Source organism: Triturus cristatus, chromosome 1_2 (genome assembly GCF_964204655.1).
Source record: "Triturus cristatus chromosome 1_2, aTriCri1.1, whole genome shotgun sequence".
NCBI classification, from domain to species: domain Eukaryota; kingdom Metazoa; phylum Chordata; class Amphibia; order Caudata; family Salamandridae; genus Triturus; species Triturus cristatus.
Window position 1 is genome coordinate 398778377 of NC_140580.1, and position 22663 is coordinate 398801039.

The 22663-nt window shown below is 49.4% G+C and overlaps 1 protein-coding gene across 1 annotated transcript in view; it reads left to right on the forward strand.

The window, feature by feature from the left end:
• MINPP1 (multiple inositol-polyphosphate phosphatase 1) overlaps window positions 1-22663 on the forward strand; it is a 197751-nt gene that overhangs the window by 50687 nt on the left and 124401 nt on the right. The window contains exon 3 of the mRNA XM_085605525.1: window positions 20353-20450. Coding sequence (XP_085461651.1) covers window positions 20353-20450 — 98 coding nt within the window. The remainder of the gene's footprint in view (window positions 1-20352; window positions 20451-22663) is intronic.

The following is a 22663-nucleotide window of genomic DNA, read 5'->3' on the forward strand; positions in this document are numbered from 1 at the left end:
TTTTTGTTGGTCCTAAGAATTACCCGTTTACGCTAATGGTCATATGGCAAGGTTGCAAAAGCTTTGCATAAGTTGTTAGTCATCCTGGATATAACCAGGTAGTGGGAGGTAGTGGTGGGTGGGTGGTTGGGGGGTCATGCATGCTGCTCATATTAAAAACACTCAGTCAGGAAGTGCGCATGACTGATTTGGACAGCCCCAGAGGGCTGACCAAACAGCCATTGTGCACTGAGGAGTGGGCAAGCCACTCCTCCCCTGCTCCGAAAGCAGAGGAGCCTACCCACCTGCCCAGAAAACAGAAAATGATAATAACCTAAAGTTATTATAATTGTATATTTCCTTTACTTTGCACTGCTCAAAGGCAGTGGGGTGACGCTCCACCGCCACTGTAGAGGAAGGGATGACTCCATCATCCCTAGATCTGCTGCTGTTTTCACAATGTCTACCTCTATATGGCCTACCTTGTAGAGGTCAATGTAAAAACAAAATCTGAGCTTCCCAAGGTGTAAGATCCTGTGCCTCCTCAACCAATTACAGCATAAAATAAGATGTGCAGCATCAGAATAGAGAGGCAATAAGCGGTCTCTTCCCCTCTGGATACTACCAATAAAGCAGTACACTCTGCTGCTTAAGGACCCGTAAATGCTATCTTGGCCTTCTTTTTCTTTAAAACACTAATTGGTTTGTATGTGCATCTGTACAACCTCTTAAACGCGCACAATTTTTTTATAAGGGATTCAAGTCCTTGTTTTTGTGAACCGTTCTGCTTGAAAAACTTGCGGCTGGATTCAGAAAGTAAGTCTGAAAGTTTGAAGTCTGCTCATTGTAGGTCTTTGCATTCTTTCAGGCAGTCCATAGAAAGCGTCCAAAGGGTGTCATGGAAATCTACATAAATCATGCATTTTGATTTCCTGTCCCTATCCCCATCCATAAAATTGATCCCGAGTATACAAAGCAGATGCACTTTCTTCATTCACTACCTGCAAAATATTTTACTTTGGAAACCCTTACCTCCCTCCTGCCCCCACTGTAGTGACGGAGCCATCGGGACCATTCACGTACGCTGCACATGCACCCACGCACCCCGGGGACGGGCTCTCCCGAGGGCATAAATAAAGGGGCTCAGGACCGCTCGGGTCTTGGCCCAGAGATACAATCAGGGTGTGTGTCATCATTTAGCGTGGCCCAAGCCTGCGGCCTATCTGCATAGCGATCGGTGTCCTTATACCTGCCGACACTACACTGGCGACGAGGCGGGTCTATCCCACGCCTCGCCGTGCCCTCACCTGCTGTGCTCCCTGGTGCCTGCTATCCTCTGCCATACGCTGCCACCGTGGTCCCGGTACCGGTGCAGCCGGCGCCTCCTGCGGGTGCCCACCCCGCGAACTACCGGCCGCCTGGAGAAAAGATAAGCCGGCGTGTGATTCAGCGGCGACCGTACTCGCTGTGAGCAGTGCTGCTGTCTTCGGCGCACGGACTGGCGCCCGAGGTGAGGCCTGCCCTACTTGCGTGCACACGCACCGCTCAGGCCCTCTGCTGCGCCCCCCCCCCGTGGCCCGCGCCTGCGCCCAGCTTAATCTCGGCCTGGCCGCTCTCCCACATTCATGTGGTCGAGCCGGCGGGCGAAAACCTCACGCATCTCGCGGCGCATCCGCTACCTGAATGCGATCTGTTCTGCAGGGGCACACTACGTGACCTCATCAGCCTGCTGTCGTCTGCCACACCGCGCTACCACTTTCAAGGCACAGGGGGTGAAGTACCAAGCCACACTACCTCAGCAGACAAGAGAGAAAGTACGCCACAACAGGGCACAAGAAGAAAAGAAAGTCCACACACCACCCTACAGTGTGCTCGTCTGCGGAAGGGACCTACCCCAGTGTGGGTTCACCTACTCACCCCAGCTAGTCAAGCATCCCAACACAGCCCGCAGACGTTCCAAGGGTACTCGGTTCCTCACCAGCAAGCCACAGCGTGACCCCAGGGCGCGGTCACTGTAGCTACACTCTCGTGAGCCTACCTTGTACACCACAGTTCAGCAGGAGGTCCGCTCCCACACGTGCCCTACGCTAATCTGCGTCACCCAGTCCTTGCTGCACCAACATCTCACTCGGAAGGCCCACGGTGGAGAATGAGTGTTCAAGGTGCGAGGGTGGCGGTGCTCCCCCTGTGGCGCTACCGCCACCCCCTCAGCAAGTTGATCCACTGGCCCACGCTCTGCATGGCCAGGCCACAGCTGCCCCTCTACCACCCTTCAGCGAACTCTCGGACCCGTCCACAGCCGTGGCGTGCTGGAAATCCTGGATTGGCCGCCTGGACCATTACTTTATTGGCGTGAGAGAGAGCGACGGGAGGGTGAAGAGGTCGCTCCTCATGTGCTACGGAGGAGGCGAGGTGTATGACATTTTCGAGACCCTGCCGGATAGAGGAACAGATGATGATTACAACGGGGCTGTTGCGGCCCTAAACTGCCACTTTGATCCCCAGATAAACCCAGATTTTGAGCGTTTCAAGCTTCGGCAGGTGCGGCAGGGTGAGGCCGAGACCATAGACCTTTTCTACGCACGTCTACGGAAACTTGCAAGCTCATGCACGCTGCCGGACCAGAGGGTGGACATGCGGGCGCAGCTTATCCAGGGATGTCGGTCAGTCACGCTGCGACGCCTAATACTGCGACAACCCGGCATCACTCTAGATGAAATCCTACTGCTCGCCAGGTCCCACGAGCTGTCCAACGCTCGCACGGACGAAATGGAAGCGGCCCTCAACCAGCCCTCCGCGCAGCCCATACCACCATGGACGCTCACAATCAAGGAGGAAAGAGTGGATGCGATTCAAAGAAGGTCGTCTCAATCAAGACGATCCACGAGGCATTCTCAGAGGAGCACGTGTGGAAACTGTGGCCTAGACCACCCTCCAGGGGGGAGGTGCTTCGCAAAAGGACAGATGTGTTCACAATGCGAAAAACTCAACCAATTCACAAAGGTCTGCAGGAGTGGAAGAGGACAGAGCAGTGCCCCAAGCCCACGTGAGCTCTCGACAGCGGTGAGACAACTGACGATGGAGGACCCTATAGACCAAGTAGACAACACCCCACCAGGGTTTGGACTGGGGATGGAAGACGACGACGTATTCCTTGTGTCTTTTGTCGGCCGGGAAGAAACAAAACGCCGACCACCCCCCATGTGCAGCATCATCATAGCAGGGTCCCCTGTGAGTGCCCTCATAGACACTGGAGAGTCAGTCAACGTGATGGACATCGACCAATATGATAAACTGTCGCCATGCCCGCCACTCCTGCCATCCAAGGCCAGGATCTACACCTATGACAGCGATGAGCCACTTCCTCTGCGAGGCGTCATGGAGTTCGAAATCACCAGCGACGGTCACCGCATGAACACGAAATTTCATGTCACAGAAGGAAGACTGGGCACGCTCCTCAGCTGCCATACAGCGGAGGATCTGGAGTTAGTATTCTTTGTGAATCAGGTGCACGATCTGCACGTTTGAGAGATGCTGAGAGATTTTCCCATGCTGTTTGAGGGCCTTGGATGCCTAAAGGGGAAGACGTTCAAGTTACACGTCGATCCGACAGTCCGGCCATGGCGCTGAGGCACCGGAGGGTGCCATTTCACTTGCGGCCACAAGTTGAGGAAGAACTGAAGAAGCTGGAGGGCTTGGGGGTGATAGAGAAGGTGTCGGGGCCCACACCATGGGTGTCCCCCCTCGTCGTAGCCCCAAAGCCAAAGCAGCCGGGAGCCATCTGGCTCTGCGTTGACATGCGCCTGCCAAATAGGGCCGTGAAGACGGAACGGCATCTCGCGCCCACGATGGACGACATCGTGGCCGACCTGAACGGTGCCAAGTGGTTCACCTAAATAGACCTCAATGCAGGGTATCATCAGCTAGAACTCCACCCGATAGTAGGAACATCACGACGTTCTCTACTCACGTAGGATTACGGCGCTACAAGAGACTGAGCTTTGGCGTCTCTTCGACGGCGGAGGTGTTCCAGAACGCAATAAGAGAAACCCTCACAGGATTACAAGGCGTAATAAACTTAAATGACAACATCCTGGTGTTTTCCAAGACGCTAGAGGAACACCACGTACACCTCTGAGCCACCCTGCAACGACTTGCAGACAACAGACTCACCCTGCACAGAGCCAAGTGCTTGTTCTACCAGGAGTCAGTAGACTTCTTCGGGTACATCTTCTCGAGGGAAGGATTGCGAGTAGACCAGAAGAAAGCGGAGGCCATACGGTCTGCCCCAAGGCCAACATCAGCCACCGAAGTTTCATTCCCAACCTGGCGTCTCTATCCAAGCCACTCCGTGCCCTCACAAAATCCGGCCAGCCGTGGGCCTGTTCCGCAAAGGAAGATCTAGCAATTCAGGCCGTCAAGGAGGCCCTCATCGATGATCGAGTCATGGCCTACTTTCGCCCACATCGGCGCACGGACGTCATAGTGGATGCCAGCCCCGTAGGCCTAGGAGCAGTCCTGATGCAAGAGACCGAGTCCAAAGAATGGGTTCCTACTGCATATGCCAGCTGGGCGTTGACTGCTACAGAGAGGCGGTATGCACAGATGGAGCACGAAGCCCTGGCCATCAAGTGGGCATGTCAACACTTCCATTTGTATCTGTACGGACCTGAATTCCAAATGATCACCGATCACAAGCCCCTCGTCCCGCTCTTCGCCGGCACTTCCCGACTTGCTCCCCCCTTGGATCGAGAGGTGGGCAGTGCAGCTGCAAACATACCATTTTGAGGTGATCTTCCGGCCGGGGGCCGACAATCCTGCCGACTTCCTGTCGTGCCACCCCGGCCTGGCCAAGCCGCTTCATGCGCCAACAGACGAAGACTACACCGAGGAGTTTGTTTGAATGGCCTCTCTTGAAGCGTATCCTGTCGCCCTCCCGCTCGAAGACCTAGGGAAAGCAACAGAATTGGTTGAGTGCCTCATCAAGGTCAAGACCACGTTAACTAACCGGAACTGGCGCCACTTCCTGGACGGGGTCAGCTCCCTCACTGTAGAAGAACAGCTCTTCCGACAGCAAGTGAGCGAGCTCAGCGTAGGCCTCCATGGAGTGGTCTTGCGGGGAACTAAACTCATGATTCCGAGGAGCCTGCAAAAGGAGGTGGTCCGTCTGGTGCACCAAGGTATCTCGAAGACCAAGGCCAGACTCGGGAGCAAAGTCTGGTTCCCGGGAATGGATGCCGCTGTCGAGGAAGCTGTACATGCCTGCCACTCCTGCAACATCACGTCCGGCGACCCTGCACCTCATCCGGTGATCACAGAAGATCCGTGTCTGGAGCCGTGGTCCAAAGTAAGCATCGACTTTGGGTCCTTCCCGGTTGGGCGGAATACGCTGGTGCTCGTCGACTCCCACTCGAAGTTTCCGGTGGTGGAGGTGGTGTCGTCCGCGGCATTCCACCATGTCAAAACAGCATTGGAGCGCATCTTTGCCATGATGGGACTGCCAGAAGAGATTAAGTCCGACAACGGGCCACCGTTCCAAGGCTGAGACTTCCAAGAGTACCTGGCCTCCAGAGGCATCCGGCACCGGAAGATCACGCCACAGTGGCCCCAGGCGAATGGAGAGGTGTAGCGGTTTATGCGTACCATGAACCGAACACTCAGAATCGGGGTCAATAAGGGAGAAAATGCCGAACAGTGCCTCTCGGTGCCTATCGCCAAACCCCGCACTGCACCACCCAGTGTGCCCCAGCCCACCTTGTGTTTAGGAGAGCGCCAAGAGACTGTGTTCCTGCGGACTCTTCGTGGAGTCCCCCAGCGCTGGATCAAGGTGCAGCCCAAGCACGAAGAAAAGCGTCCAATGACAAAGCGAGCCAGGCTCGAAGAGCACAGTCTATGAGCATCCAGGTTGGAGACCGAGTTGTGATAAAGGACCGTCACCCCAACTGGAAGTATCGCACCCCGTATGAGCCCGAAGTGTGGGAGGTTGTCAATATACACGGCACCATGGTATCGGCCATGCGGGGAACCCGTGTGGTCACAAGGAACACATCCTGGTTCAAGAAGGTCACAGAGAGAAGGCCGCCTACCGACCAAGTCATGGAAGACTCGGAAGACGGACATGGGGCAGCCCCCGCGGATGACCTTACAGGCAATACAGAGCCTGTACAACATCAAGCCGGAAGAGAAGTGCAAGCGGCGGAAGAGCCGCTGGGCCCTGGAACTGGATTGCCCAAGAGAGAGAAGGGCATGGAAGGGTTGGAAGCCAAAGAGAACTCCCGGAGTCAGAAGTATGGTCTCCGGCCGAACCCAACCCCCAGCCAGAGACTGAGAGACTTTGCGTGGTGTGCCAAGAGGGACTGAATAAACCGCCCGAAAGGGTCCATGTATCTAAAAGATTGGAGGGATGTAGAGTCACCCGGCCCGTTCACGTACGCTGCACATGCACCCACGCGCCCCGAGGGCGGGCTCGCCCGAGGACATAAATAAAGGGGCTCAGGACCGCTAGGGGTCTTGGCCCAGAGATACAATCAGGGTGCGCGTCATCATTTAGCGTGGCCCAAGCCTGCAGCATAGCAATAAGTGTCCTTATACCTGCCGAGACTACACCCACAACATACTAAACTCATAATCTGTGCGCCGCGGCACCTTGATTCGCCGTCAAAACTATCCAGGTGGCGCCGCAAACAAATGTGCACCGCGCACACAGTTTGGGAACCACGCCACTATCTTGTGAAAAGTGCCAGTGAGAATTATTTCTTTTGTCTCCCACCCATTCTTCCTCCACTTGGTTCCCAGGAGTGAGCCCTTGAAGGAAACTAACCGACCCTGTGGATATCCCCACTCAACCCTTACCCGTCTCCTTGCCTTACGGCCCTTCACATCCCAGGCCGGGAACCCTACACAGGGCGGGATCTGTGGAGGGATGCTCAGGGCTTTAAGTCTGCGGCTCCGTCCTGCTAGTGATCCCTCCTCCCCTGTGGGAGTCCAGGTTTTCTTTGCTCCCGATTGCTCTGATGTGGAGGCTCCTGTGCAACCACCCCTGCCTCTGGACTCTGTGAGCAGCGGCTCCAGCTTGTTTGGAATTCCACGTCATGCTCTCCAGATGGGATGCATGCCTCTGCTTTTTTAGGTCTCGCCTGAGCCAGCGCATACTCTGCTCTGGCGAGACATTTAGTAAGTGGGCTTTTAAAAGTCCGACCACACACTTTTGCTGGCCTCAAGTTGCGCTTACGCGCGCGAGCATGCGCACAGCCGCCATCTGGCTTTCCTCGCGGCACCCTTACAGCGTGCCTTGCTCCACCCCTCCCCCACCACAGAGCACGTCCCAGCGATCACGATCACTTTCACTGCCGCGCGGCCACGTTACTTTTACGGTCGCGCGGCCAATGCTTGTTTTTATTAAAAATTAACCACTGTTGCAGTTAGCACCCTCACCAGAGTCTGCTACACGCACGAGCCATCATTACAAACACAACACAATTCCTAGTTAGACAAGAACAAATGCGAGCAAACACGTACATGCAGAATGCCTACAACATGCCAAAGATTCAATCCACTAATGTAAAAACCCCAACAGGCATGAGAGCTAAGGTCATTTGTCTCACATTGGTCTACGCCAAGCGAGAACACCTCGCACAAAACGTTTTGCTGGTACTTATAGTTTTCCGACCTATATCATTATTGCAGAATCCACAAAAAAACAGAATTAAAGAATGCACATAGGCCTTTGCGACTAAAGTACCCGGAAGGCCATGTTATCTCTGTTCGCGGCCTCTGGGCTGAGATTGGCATCACAAAGGTCCTTCCATGGGGCAGGGGGCGGCGCGGTAACTTGCAGAGTTTATATAAACAAGAGACAAGGCCGCAGTCACATCTGCTCTCTCCTCCGCCTGCTGGTAGTTGCTATGGTTACTGCAGTCAGACTAGCAGATGGCTCCAGACAGCTGCACTAATCTAGCTGTGCGACAGCCCTGGTTGTCCTCGGAAGCGGCTGCTCATTGGGCAGCATGCACGTAGCGTCCCCTACAGGGCGCGGCTAAGGATATTCACATCCTCCTGCTAGTCGCTGCTTGCACCCGCACAAAGAAGTCTCCACTGTGGCATGTCGTTAGGAGGCAGCGGCGCAACAGCTAGAGGTAAGGAGAAAGAGAGCAGAGGTTTTATTGTATGCCATCGGCGTTAATGTAACTGAGTGAGTTAATGCATATGCCGTAGAGATCTGTGTTTAATCTGCAGGTCTCACGTTCCAAACCAACGCACTTCAACCTTCTGAGGCCGATACTTGGTCAAGGAGGCAACATCGAAAAAAGTCGGCCTCCTCGATCATAACAGATGTTGAGGTTGCTCCTTGTCCTCCTGTATTTATTTTTATAGCGCTTAATATCCCTGACAAGGCGTTGAAGCGCTTTTTGGCGAGTAGCACGCTACTCCGGATCCACGTGACCTGTTCCTTATTTTGTTGGACTGCCCATCGTCACAAAAGTACCGGGGAGAGGTATGGACCAAACTGCCATAAACCATGGCTTTAGTTCTACTGAGAACAGCTTCATTGGCAGTTTTAAAATTCATTTAATGATCAGATAGATTGCTGGCGAGTTCGTTTGCTGCAGCTAATATGCACTTAACGCCTCAGTGGCACGGCAGTCCTCTTCACCCCAGCTGAATGGCTGCAGGAGCACAGAATAACAATGTGTGAACAAATAACCGGCATTGTCTCTGATAGATTGGCGATTTGTGTTGCTATTCGCCTCCCTTAGTAGGAAGGCAGAGAGCTCAGCTCAGTAAAAATACTGCTGCAGATTCTGTTTGACGTTATACGTCAGTGGCCTTGTAGCTAAAATACTGATTTTGGTGCATCAGGAATGACAACTCGATGCATGTTCGGCATTGTATTACAGTGTTGTGAGATCAGAATTCTGCGTGTGTTTAGGATTGCTGTAGTGACATCTGCTTTCTGATAACGTGTGCATTGCTGGGTCCCAGTCGACCACACCTACAGTACTGTTATAAAAACATGTTTTTGTGTGTGTCGCAGCTCTTTGAAAAGTTTTGGTAAGAGGTCTGTGCATGCAAGGAACACTTACCGTGTTCTTCAGAAGATCAGCAAGTTGGAGCAAACAAAAGCAAACCAAATAAGAAGCGGTTCTAGTCCCAGAGGGCACAACATCACGCGGTGAGCAGATGGTTTTCTGCACAGGTGAAACAAAACAGTTAAGTATTTTACTTGCAAGGATTACCGAGCTTGTTCTCTTTATGGTGGTGTTGTCCCACCCAAAACGTGTTCACAGATCATGTGTTTTTACTGCACTGTGTTCCTAAGTATGCATTCTCCTTGGCATGGTGGTGTACAAGGAGGACATTGATAGATGTTAATGCTACTTTTGGGTCAGGCATCGCCTTGCCTGTGCCGTCCTGGTTTTAAAACTCCTTGGTTTTAAAACTAGATTTTAATTCATTCATGTAGGCTACGGAAACACAATTTCTCCCCACTGGTTAATAAGCAGGCTTGGTCATGTTTTCTCAGGACACACTGCTGCTTCCCCGGGTCTTGTGAAATCAAGTGACATTGTTCATTCACTGAGTCACTCGGCACTAATCACTCTTTAAATTGGACTAGGGGAACACCCTCTATTCGGAATCACCGTTCAACTCACTGGAAGACTGTAAACCATACAGAACTCAGCAACCAGACTCATCCTCAACCTGCCACATAAAACTCCCATCACACCACACGCTCCGGGAACTCTACTGGCACCTGATACACAAACACTGTAATTTCAAACTCCTCACATACACATTCAAGACACTGCACAACTTAGGCTCCACCTATCTGAACAGTCGCTTCTCCTTCCACCAACCTACACAGCTCCGCTCCTGGTCGCACTCATCCCACGTATAGGCACACCCAGATCAGGAGGACGGATGTTCTCTTACATCGCTCCTAAAGCGTGGAACGACCTCCCACTCCATATCGGACCCTCATCCTCACTTCTTGAATCCTGCGAGAGCACAAGTCCTGGCTTTTCAATTAACCAGCCTACCCTAAGCAGCGCTAGGTACACACCTCCTCAGCACCAGGATCCCCTCGCGGGTGATAGTCTCCTTTACAAATACACAACATAACTGCTGTCAGAGCAAACATAGATCCTGTGTACTGCAGATAAGTCATACATCAAGCAGAAAAAGCTGCATAATCTTTTTACACTCCCTTTATTAGGTCAGCACTAGTCTACGCAAACCCACCCCCGCCCCAAACCCTATTCTCTTGCATGGCTAAACACTTATTTGGTCCCGTCGGTGAGACCTATTGGCTATGCCAATGCTTGTTCTGTTAATCTATCGCATCTCTCAGTGCTGCATGCTTCCAACTCGCTGTGGTTCCCGTGTGCTGAACATGTGTGTCTCACGTGCAGACTCTTCCTTAGGAGAAGTACCTGCAACCCCTCTGTGTTGTCCCAGTGACTCCATCTAGAATTGTCTAAAAGGGTCCTTAGATTTTTAAATACTAGGTCGTTGGGAATGTTCCATTGAAATTGAGTGGTCTGGATGAGTGTTTTAGAGATTGACCACAGGAAAACAGTCTTTTTTTTAAATCACACGCATGAGATATGAGGCTCAGATCCTTCAAACAAGGGTGTATAAGGAGCCTCAAAGCCAGCATTTTAAATTCACAAAGTGGTTCATTTGATGAGAAAAAAAGTGGGTTTTTTAATCTCCAACCCGCTAACTTCCATTTGAGTCAAGAAAATGGAAAGGGGAAGGATGGAAGACGTTTTAGTCATTGCAGAATGCATTTGGTTTTCAGCCTTGTAACTGGTGTGTTTCACTCAGATAGGGTAAGTTTAGCCTGTGTGCCTCCCAGTGTTCATTGCAACCCCTCATGTGTTGTACTCTAACATGCCATGCTTCTCGTCTCTATATTTCTAAGTCCTGTAGTCTTGTCTTGGACTCTTCCCTGCCTCCTGTTTCAGCCATTTGCCCCTGGACTGAATCGGAGCCTGTAGGTGTGCCCGCTGTTGCCCATTCAGAAATTTCCTGCACTAAAATGGCATTTTTAAACTAGATCTAGTTTAAGCATTATTTTGCAATTAGACTGCTATGTCTCAACGGTATTCAGCAATCACAGATATGCCACGTTCATCCAGAGCAGTGTGCATATCAATTGAATCCATTAAACTAGACCTTTCTGGTTTCTAGGGCGACTTAGGTTTTACCCTCCCAAGGAATAATGAGGACACAACCTGGGGTCTTACACAAATTCGTATGTACAGCATTTCTTATTTGAATACTTCTGTAACCACAATATATTTTGTAAAACGTTCGGAGTGTCCATTCCCTTAACCCCTGTGTCAGTTCATACTTTGACATTCTCTTTTCTTGCTCAACAAAGGCTCATACACAAAAACAAATAAAGTCTGGCTCATAATTCAGCTAGCGGCAATTTTTTAAACAAAAATAGTTGAAAATAATTCCACCGCAGTGCTGTTTTGATTTCGACTTGATCAATAACACAAAAAGAGGGCCTGAGGAGTATTAAAGCCCTGCAGTGAACAACTCCCCTCTATCACAACTTTAAATCACAAAATGGATCCCTGGGTCTGATGTAGGCGAGAGTGCTGGAGTGTCCCCTTTACAGGACGGTATCCCTCACCCTCCTGAAGGTGGCATGCTCCATCATAGGGATACCTCCTCGCATTATGAACCTGGTCGTAATGCGGGCTACAACCCCATCTCTGAGAGGGAGGAGCTCGGGGATGTTTTGTGAGAAAAGAGGTATACAAAAACCTGAAGAGGAGCAGGGGGTGGTGTAGGGAGCAAAAAGAAGAAATGTGTGACCCCTCTGCAACACGTTATGAGAACTTGCAATTCTAACTAAACGTGGTGTGAATACAGAGTCAGCAAGCTGCCCAGATGACCAGAGAGGCCCCTATACACATTTGTTTTCAGAAGTATAATGGGATATATATCTCCTCTCCAACCGTCTGGTTCTCCTTTAACTTCATGAAGGGCAGGTACAAACCATTTATCAGTGCTGCACCCTCCCACATCAGTTATGTTTGGGTTTTATTTACACCAGTGCTTAGTCCCTTTAAAACAGATTACATGGCTTAAACAGAAACCAATCTCTTTCCAAAAATTCCACCAGTCACTGAACTTCAGGAAGTGTACATTCCGTTCATCCGATCATCGGTATATTCAATACCTTCTCTGCTGCTATCTGACTTCAGCAACCCCTGCTCAATGCAGACCTTCTTGCACACCCTACTGCTGCATTCTGGAGGCAGAGGGCGAACGGTCACTCTTTCAGTGCCGCCCCTACTCGGCAATTGATCAAGTTTAAACCGGCCTAGTTTTTCCTAGACCTGCTTTATTGCTGCATGCAGTTATCCAAGCTCAATCATTATAGTAAAAGCATGTAGTCGACTGGCAGCACGGCGGCGCGTCATTAATGAAACAATTTGCAGCATAGAGAGATACATCACGAGGCACTACTTACTAACTTCGCGACACGCTTCTTTATAAGGGCCCCACCTTGCCTAACAACTCCCACCGCAGCAAACACTGGCCTGGGCATGATGGTGTGGTTAATAAACTCCAATGGCTGCCCCGGTCTGTGCGGGGGGGGGGGTCTTAGCTGAGCCGATGGTCGGGTCAGTTGCCTGTTTGATAAAATAACCATTGCACAACTTTGTCATGCTGCGAGCAGCGCTGCCATTGCATGCAGCCTGCCATGAGTTTAATTGAACTGTAGCCGCCCGCGGCGATCATCACCACGATGTTGATGGCGCCTCTGATGATGCGCCGCGGCCGGCGGTCATGAAAGACTCAAGTCAAGTGAGTGACTAGTCAAGTCACTCGATGCTGGCCGCCTCCCGCGGGTTTATTGGGCAGACAGCTCAGCAGTGAACCACTACCAGGACTCGCCGACTCTTGAATCCCCTGCCGTTTCTCTGACCTGCCAACCACCTTACCTCACTTCCTCTTGGCTCCTCCAGGACGTGACGAGGCACGAGGTCACATCCAAACCCGGGGCCCCACGGTGCCACAGTTGCCAGTAGCAAACACTACTGAGGGCAGGACCCGGCCGCCCCTGGGTCTGATGAGAGTGCGAGTCAGTGGCGTCTGAAAGCTGCGGCGCGGCAGGAAATTAAATGCAGCCAGACAGCAGGGGAGGCAGATTGTAACATTGTAGCACTCTGACTCCAGAGCTGAGCAGTCAGATCTTAACTATTAACTTACTGAGCCAGAGCGCTGCTGGCAACGCAAGTCTGTGGGAAGCAGCAGAGCCGGGGCACAGAATATGCTACAGGCACCGGCGGCGTGCGCTGGCATCGCCGCGTAGCCAGTTTCAGACTGGCATGATTAAAAATGTGTGACAATGCACTTCAGTGCGGTGATGCGGAACACCACACTGAAATTTGTTGGCAGGCATGATTACGACCAGGTTCGTAATGCGAGGAGGTATCCCTATGATGAAGCTTGCCACCTTTGGGTGGGTGAGGGAAACCGTCCTGTAAAAGACACTTCAGCACTCTCTCCTATATCAGACCCAGGGGTCTATTTCGTACATAAATATGGTTTCTGACTTAACCAATTAAAGTTTTTCACTAAGCCATTGTTATATTTTTATTATGTTACATCTATAATTATAATACCTTCTTTGGCTACATGGCAATTATTTTCAGGGAGAAAAATGGAAGAGCTCCTGGGCTTACATCGCCCCACCCGCCAAAAAAAAGTACGAAAATGGGGAGCCACGGCCAGTAGGTCGAAAACATTTGGAAACCACTGCATATAAAGTATAAGGGGTTGTTTACACACTCTTTAGCGCCTTGGAAATTCACTTGTTCTTACCATTTGTAGGATGAAATTTGCATGCATGTCCCGGCTGGAAATGGCCACTCGCGGGGTTTGTGAATACTCGCTCATTTCTTACTTTGTTGATGTTTGAAGCAATGTGCATGGCCGCCCTGGTTCTCCTGTGAGACCTAAGCCCATATATACGACTGCAAAAATCCTGAACTAGCATCAGATCTCTCTCCTTGAAATGTGTGATTTCGAACATTTTGCAAATTGAGAAATCAGAAATGCAGTTTCAGCTTTTTGCACCTTTTAAGTCGAACTTGACTGCATAGAACTTTTAGTGAATAGGGCCCTCGCCGGTCCTTTTTGGAAAACGACTTAATTATGCAGTTCTTTAGTTTGGTACTCTCAAACAGTGTCCTAAATCCTGAAGTCACGGGGCTCAAAATTGAGTGCAGTTCATAGTGTACTCTCGTGTTTGTTTCCGAATATGACAGCTTTGAGGACCTGGACACTAAATGATGAGCGAGAGATGAAACTCCTGCTTGAACATACCAAAACAAGACATTTATCCCTCCCAAACTGGATGTTCAAGTGCACAGTGTGAGTCAGTTTCTCATGAATTAAATATGCTAATAATAACCTAGCCCCATGCCAATCAGCCAACTAATGATACAGTCACTGCCAGGATGACATTAGCCCTTCCAGTGGTGAAAAAATAGCTCGTACTGCCAATTATGTTAATGGACTGTAAAGATCAAGTGAACAGCGTGGCAATTTCGTTGATTTTTAAGTGCTAGATGTGGCTTTGGTCTATTAGCTGAGAGCACTTGCATTCTCGAAAGCATCTCTTCCTGACAAGAAGACCGTACCTTTTGAAAATTAAAAACAATCACTGATTGCTTCGGTAGGGCAGAAAGACAGAAAAATAAACTACTTTAGTTATCATGCGATTAAAAAAAATATATATATATCACCTTTCAAAGTGTTGCCTAGCAGACCACCCACAACACATCCAAAATTAAAACTAGTTTATGTATCACCACTAACATGTTTGTTCTCTTTTTTTTCTTTTTTCACGCAATATAGAGATGGCTGATGTTCCTCTCTTGTTTTTCAGGCCACCCTTACCCTTCTTTTTGATGGATTGCCCTTGTTTTCCACACACTGGTGATGGTTGGCATGAAAAAGCCAAACTGTCTGATCATGTCGACCTTAACCCACTCGGTCAGTGCCAGTTCTTCGAGGGCAGCAGGGTAGGGTCATTGGAAGCTCTCGTGCTCTCCGGCTCACTCACAGTTTATATAAACAAGCATTGACAATGGCTGTTAAATAGGTGTCTATGTATTTAAAAGCTTGAAAATGTGTATAGAAAATACATATTCAAGTCTGGGTAATGTGCAGATGAGGTAGCACTTGGATGCCTACTTCCCACCTATTGGTAGGCTTTGCCTTACCTGTCCAAGCCGATTGAGAATTGAGAAGCACCTGCTTTTTAGGTGTTTCCTGCAACCTTTCGAACGCATGTATAGCCTCTATTCTTGCTTTCCACCTTTGATTGCATTATGACGTTTGGATTACTTACCAAGTAAGTGGGCCCTCGGTCTCACCTACTGAAAAATATGAACCTAGTTACATGAGAATGTGGGGAGCAAATGTACTAATTTAAGATGGAAGGAGGGTGGGAGCACACGTCCTCGCACCCCAGCACTCAATTTGCTCCAATGCATCATGGTAAATGCAGTGCATGATAACACTTTCTTCAGTAGTAGTCTTTTATTTTTCACCCATCTTGGTGCACCCTGTGCTGTGTAACGCAAGACAGGTGTTTCTGGATTTATTCCATCAACTATAGAGAGCAACAAGTCATTTTGGGGGTGCTGAAAATGCTGCCCAAAGCCTTGTCCGATCTCTGTATCACTCAATTGGCGCACGCGCATCAACACAAGCTTGTCAGCTCATTAGCTCAAGGAAGCCTTTTCAAATAGAGTGGGAGCACACTGCCTCACATCACAGCACTCAATTTGCCCCAGTGCATCATGGTAAATGCAGTGCCTGGTAACATGTGTTGCTCTCTACTGAAGAAGGACAACTATACTGAAACACGTGTCTAAAGTTGCACAGTACTGGCTGCACCAAGAAGGGTGAATAACTAAAGACTGTTACTGAAGTAAGTGTTACCATGCACTACATTTACCATGAGGCACTGGGGTTAGCTGAGTGCTGGGGTGTGAGGTAGTGTACTCCCATCCTTTTTTTGCTTGAAAAGGCTCCCTTGAGCTAATGAGAGGACGAGCTCTGGCTGATGCACCTGCACCCATTGAGTGTTACAAAGACCTAAGAAGACGTTGGCAGCATTTCCAGCAACCTCAAAAGAATGTGTTGCTCTCTACTTAAGAAGGACAATTATTGTGAAACGCGTATCTAGAGTTTCACAGCACTGGCTGCACCAGTAAGGGTGAAAAACTAAAGACTGTCACTGAAGTAAGTGTTATGCACTGCATTTACCATGATGCATTGGGGTGAACTGAGTGCTGGGATGTGGGGCAGTGTGCTCCCACCCTCATCTAGTAATTAAAGGTGGCTTCCTAAATGAGATCCTCGTGAGCACTTATGCAGGAAAATACTGTGAGATCCCAAATCTTGTTTTTAGTGCATTAAAACAAAATACACTCATTTTGCTATATTATGTGTATTTGTAAAGCTCACTGTCACCCACGAGGGTATCCTGGTGTTGAGCAGGTGTATGTGCACCTATCCCTGTGTCTGGTAGGTTGGTTAATTGAAAAGCCAGGTCTTCAGCTTCTCGCGGAATTCAGGGAGAGAGGAGAAGGCTCTGATGTGGACTGGAATGCCGTACTACGCTTTAGGAGCGATGTTGGATTATGCTTGTCCTCATTATCTTGTTCTGTTTATGTATGGGATGTGTGCAAGTAGAAATCCTCTCGGAGGTGTCTGGATGGTTGATGGAAGGAGATGCTACTGTTCAAGTAGGTAGGGCCTTATTTGTGTAGTGCCTTGAATGTGTGTGTGGAGTTACAAATAAGTATGCTTGTGTATCGGTAGGTAATGCAGCTCCTTGAGATGTCCTGTGATGTCAGTTCTGTGTGGGAGGTTGATGATGAGTCTGGCTCTCGAAATACGGAATAGTTTGCAGTCTTCCAGTGAGTTGTTTGGTAATCCCGGCATAGAGGGTGTTCACGTAGTCCAACTAGCTGGTGAATAGGGTATGAGTAACCGTTTTTCTGGTGTTGCTTTGGAGCCATTTGAATATCTTCTTCCTCTTCATCGGAGTCTGGAAGCAGGATGCAGTGATGCTGTTGACTTCTAGGGTCATGTCCAGTTTGCTGTTGATTTATTATTCCGCGGTCCCTGGTGTGGGTGTTGTGTGGAGGCCCGAGTTGGGCTGGCCACCAGTTGGAGTCCCATGGTGATGTGTTCTTGCCGAAGATCACTAATTCTGTCTTCTCGGTGTTCAAGATTGAGACAGTTGGCTTTCATCCAGTTAGCGACATTGGTCATGTGAGCAGTGAACTTGTTTCTTGTATTGGGGGTTTTTTTTTCGGAGGGGGAGAGTATGAGTTGCATGTTTTCAGTGTAGGAGAGGATGTTGATGTTGTGTGCCCGTATAACATTGGCCAGAGGGTTCATGTATATGCTGGTGTGGGTGAGACTGAGCGATGAACCTTGAGGAACTCCACAGATGAATCTGCTGGCTTCCAAGGAGTAAGGTTTCGAGGTGATAACTTGTGTGCAATCTATCAAGAAGGAGCAGATCCAGTTGAGAGTGGGTCCTTGGATGCCAATCTTGTGTAGGTGCCGGATCGGGTGTGAGTCCATGTCAGATGCTGCAGAGTGGTCCCGTAGAATGAGTGCTGCCATATCTCCTCTGTCAAGGATCATGTGGATGTCCTCTGTGGCGGTGATGAGTGCTGTGTCTGTACTGTGATTAGGCCTGAGTCTGGACTACGTGGCGTTGAGGAGCTGGTGGTTGTTGAGGTGGTAAGTGAGGCGTCGGTTGATGAATTTCTCGAAGACCTTTTCAAAAGATGGTAGGAAGGTGATGTGTCTGTAGTTGGAATGTTCAGTTGATGGTTTCTTGAGCAGCGGCATGACAGTGGCATTTTTTCATTTGTCTGGAAATATGACTCGAAGGCGGCATTGAAGATGGATGTTAGTGCTTCCCTAATCAGTAGGAGTCCTTTGGAGAAGGCGTGTTGGGGGCAAAGGTCAGATGGGGCACTCTTGAGTGTATTTATGGTAACAGCAATTTTGACGATGGTGGTGACGTTGGGATACAAGGTCAGGGTTTGTTCTTCGGCCATGATGGGAAGTTGAGTTTCTACAGTGACTGGGTCTGGTTGAGGTTGAAAGTTACTAAATATGGAGGTGATTTTGTTACAGAAGAATTCAGAGAGCTTGTTGCAAAGGTCCTGTGAGTAGGGAGATTTTACTGGAGGCTGCAGGACTAGGGTGACATCTTTGATGACAAAGATTTATTTGCTGCTGTTAGCCTTAACACCTCTTCTCCATTTGCACTCTAGTAGCTTACCATGGTGTTGCATTCCTTTGTGTATTAGCTAGCCTGTGGTCTGGTTCTTGCTGTGGGGTTGTGCTTGAGGGGGAGCCAGAGTTTTGCGTTTGTGGTGCTACAGTATTTAAGTAGTTGAGGCTCTTAATGGCTTTTGGCAAGTTGCTGGCGTGCTTGGGCCAGTGTGGGCAGAGTGCAAAAGCCCACTCATCTTTTGTGATGCTTTTCCAACTGCGGTGGGTGGTTCCCGTGGTAGTAGATCTGTGGTTGTGCGGGATGGGTAGGCTGAAACTGACGAGGGCGTAGTCTGCCCAGTCATAGTTGTTGGCTTATTCACTGCGATGTTGCTTATTGAGGAGAAAATGAGGTCCAATAAGTGTCCAGCGGTGTGGGTGGGTTTGGGAACTTGCTTTGTGAGGACAAGGTTTGTGAGCTTTTCTAGAAGGGCTCTAGAGTTTTTGGGTTTGTGTGGTCTTCTTGATGAAGGTATCTGAGGAAGATGCGGTGCTGGCATTGATGATGAGGGAGGTGACAGTCTGAGATGTCACTGGCTACATTGGTGCGGGGTCCTGGTGGTCTGTTTACAAGGTTTCCGCCAAGAGAGAGGTTGGTTTTAATGCAGATCTTGAACGCGAGGTGTTCCGTGTAGCTGGTGGGAGTGTCTTTTTAGGTGGTGCAGCTGAAGCGATCTTTGAATATGATGGCGACTCCACCTCCGTGCTTGTACTGACAGTCTTGCCTGGAGATGGTTGTAGTGATGTCTGGTTCCGTGGTAGGGTTTCGTTATGTCTCCATGAGGAAGATCAGATCCGGAGCATGGTTGTGCAGCAGGTTCCATATCTCTGTGGCATGTTTAGTGAGCGAGCGGGTGTTGAGAAACATGCATGCAAGTGTGGTGTGTTGTGTGGGTGGTGTTTGGTATGTGTGAACGAGTGGGGTGCGGGACTGGTGGGTGTACTGTGTAGGAGAGTGCATGTGAACCTACAGGAGGAGAATGTAAATGCTTCTTCAGTGTTGTGTGGTGCGGTGTGACAACAGTGCAGTGAGTGACTACCAGGGTTGATAGCACAAGGAATGTGGCAGGGTAGAGGTGGGTAGTGGCATAACCAGGGTTCCTGGTGCTGAGCACGGTCCAAGTGTGGGCAGGCACAGACAGGCTTGCCTTTGGCACACAAGTGATGCCCCCATTATGTGCGTGTGCTACGTGTCCACGCTGCAGCCTTCGTTAAGTAGGGAGGAGGAGGAGCGTAGGATGCTGTGGTTTGGAAATCCAGTGACATCACTTGCTGGGCAGATGGATGATGGGAAATCCAGTGATGGAATTCAGCACTCTGATGTACGTCTTTGTGAGTTTAAAGATCAAAATGGGTATAGCGATGACCCGGGTGGACACAAAAAGTCCCTCTTTATAATGAGATCTGACAGTGGCGATGAAGCGAGAAAAAAATATATATATTCAGTTATCTCTGAGTTTCACAGTTCAAATGGGGGGCAGGCTTGAGGACCTCAGTCTGTACGGAATAAGCTGTAAAGCAGTATTAAAATACCACGTTTAAAAAAAAAAAAAAAAAAAAAATCGCTCAAACCCTCCCAACCTAAAGTGGATTTGCATACAGTTTAGAAATGATTTGTTTCACATTTCTGCCTAAAACATCTCTAAAGTTCCCAGATGCTGACATTGCTAGAATAGGCTGTCTCAACTCCTACCTCACAATGAGTCAGGCGAGCCTAACAAAATGTTAACTGCATATTGTGCGTTGCAGATACTCTGATATGTCAGCAGGGAAAGGTCGCCTTTTTGCCTCCTGCCCAAAGGCATTTCAGGGTGTGCGTCTTGAATATTGTTTCATCAACTTTATGAACTCCTCCAAAAAATGTGAAAATGAGGTTGAACTTTTTTATCCAACCACTAAACAAATATATGCGCATCGAATGATGCCTTTCAATGTCTTAAATACTACCTCAATTTGTATATATGCCGACCAATTAAATGCATTCACTTTTCGTTTGCACGTAAAACCACTTTCACTTTTTTGCAGATTTAGCTCAAGTGGCCTTTTTCACCTGCTCCTTTGAACTGGCGATTAACAATGTGATCTCCCCGTGGTGTTCTGTGTTTGATGAAGAGGACAGTAAGGTAAGTGTTGCTGTTCACATATCTTGTTTCTTCCTATCTCCTTGTTGGATGACTAGCACTTGCGTGTTTGATGTTACATACTAGCCAAGAAAATGCCAATCATAGCCTTCGTAAATTTGCACAATGTGTATGAGATTTGTAGGTTTTGACTGTGCATGCCTCTTCATTTCAGTTTTTTCTTGGAACAAACCTATTGGAAAAGCCAATATTTGTTAAAGTTGCGATGTCCTTTTACACATAATTGGACATGAAATAGATGGATTCCTACCTACACCAAGCTGTGTTTTTGGGGTGTTGCATATGGAAGAATCCGTCTCTTTAGATTTGGAACATGATGGGGATCTTGTCGGTTTCTGTTTCAGTATAGGTTTCTGATTCTACTAGGTTTACAGAATCTATTAATTTACCTCCTGTTGCTGCCATGTTGATGGACTGCTTACATAACATGTAACTAGTCCTTGGCTGACTTTCAGCACCTGTTGCATGGGGGAGAGGGGTAAGAGTTTCACACTTGCTTTCATTTTCACTTGCCTTTTCCCCACGTGTAGATGTCTAGCCGGTTGAGGGTTTAATGAATGTGAAAATGGTGGGCATACTCAACATTGTTTCTGAAAGGCTCAGGTTGGGATCCCCTGTATGCGCGCTGCACAGGGGACAACTATTCTTCACACTTGTCTATAGGCACGGTAACCTCCCTGTGCTTGGACCCTACTACAGGGGTTGTGTTGACCCGGCCTGATGGCATAACATGTGGCAGCCTCTGTCTCTGCGTCTGGCTGGTCTCCCCTTTTCCTCCTATTTTTCTCCAACTTCTTAACCAGGGCCGGGGACAGAAGTGTTTGGGCACGATACGGGAGTTCGCATGTTGCCCTTTTCCTGGACCTCCCATATTGGTACTCCTGTATGTCGCTCCAAATGCCAAGTACCACACCCTGCCTCTCAAGGAAGTGCAAGGTAGGTGATGACGACCTGGGAATGGTCTGATCCCTAAACTGGTGTGTGGCTGTATAGCCCAGTCAGTAGCTCCCACTTGTTTCCTCTCAAGCTCTGAGACACAAGACTTGGGGTGCACAGGACCTGGTTCTGTGCTGGATACAGGGGGTGGAGGAAGAGAGAAGAGGTGCAAGCGGCCAGGTGGAGCAAGACTAGAGACAAAGCAGGGGGATCAACTCCGGGAAGTCAGGTAAGTTAACACAGGGGTGAGCTGGAGCATGGGTGAGCACAGAGGTTATTACTGGTCAAAGTGGTCTGGGTGACTGAAAGCGGTGCAGTCTTTCCGCAGTCTCCCCAGACCTTTCAGTAATCGTGTAAGGCAAGCTCCCTCGCTTGTCTCTTGTCCCACTCACTCCTCCTCCACATGCCTTAGGAAGCTTTCCCCCAACTGCCCCACTGGACTAGTTACTCTGAAGTTATGAGCTTTGCGAGTGGGCCGGTAGAAACCACAGACCACACCGGGACCTGGCGCGGTAGCTTCCACTGAGTTTTGTATGTCCCCGCAGCATCTCTGATGGCTAGCCACCGGGGAGACCTCACTCACCTTACTTGGGGCCGGACTAAGCTTTCTGCCTCCACCAGAACCTCTGTGGCTCCTTCAAGGGCCGCGGCCATGGGGGTGGTCCGCGGCGGGTGAGTGAGGTGAGCAAATGAAGCAAGTGGGGAAGGCTTTGGCGGTGGCTTCAGTGGCAGCAACAATGTGAGGTAACCTCTCTGCTTCCTCTTCACTCCTCCTCCATGCGTCAGACCGGATCTCACTGGGTTACGCTGACCGTGGTAGGATCATCCGATATTCCAGTGTTCCAGCTATTCCTTGCCTCATGGAGACTGTTTACTGGTACTCTTCCTTCAAGCTTGAGCTATGTTTTGGCTGACAGTTGGTGACGTACAAATCTTTTGTCCAAGCCGATCAAAGGGCACTGAAAAACATAGATGCATGAGTCGGCCACCTCTACTTCCAACCAAGGCTTTAGGAGCGCCAATCTCTTCATAAAAGTGGTTGGGTGCAAAGGGTGCTGCTTCTCAAATGGTGTTGGAGGTGGTGGCTGCAAGTGTGTTTTTATGGCCTGTGATCTGCTCGCCTATTGGGACATAAGCCAACGAACTGCGTGTGTGACACTGTGCTACTCAAAAGAGCTGCCCTGCATATTCTTGAGGGAGGGGGGCTATGGTATTTCCTGCTAGTTTTATGTTTTTTAAAGAAATGTGCACACATCTTG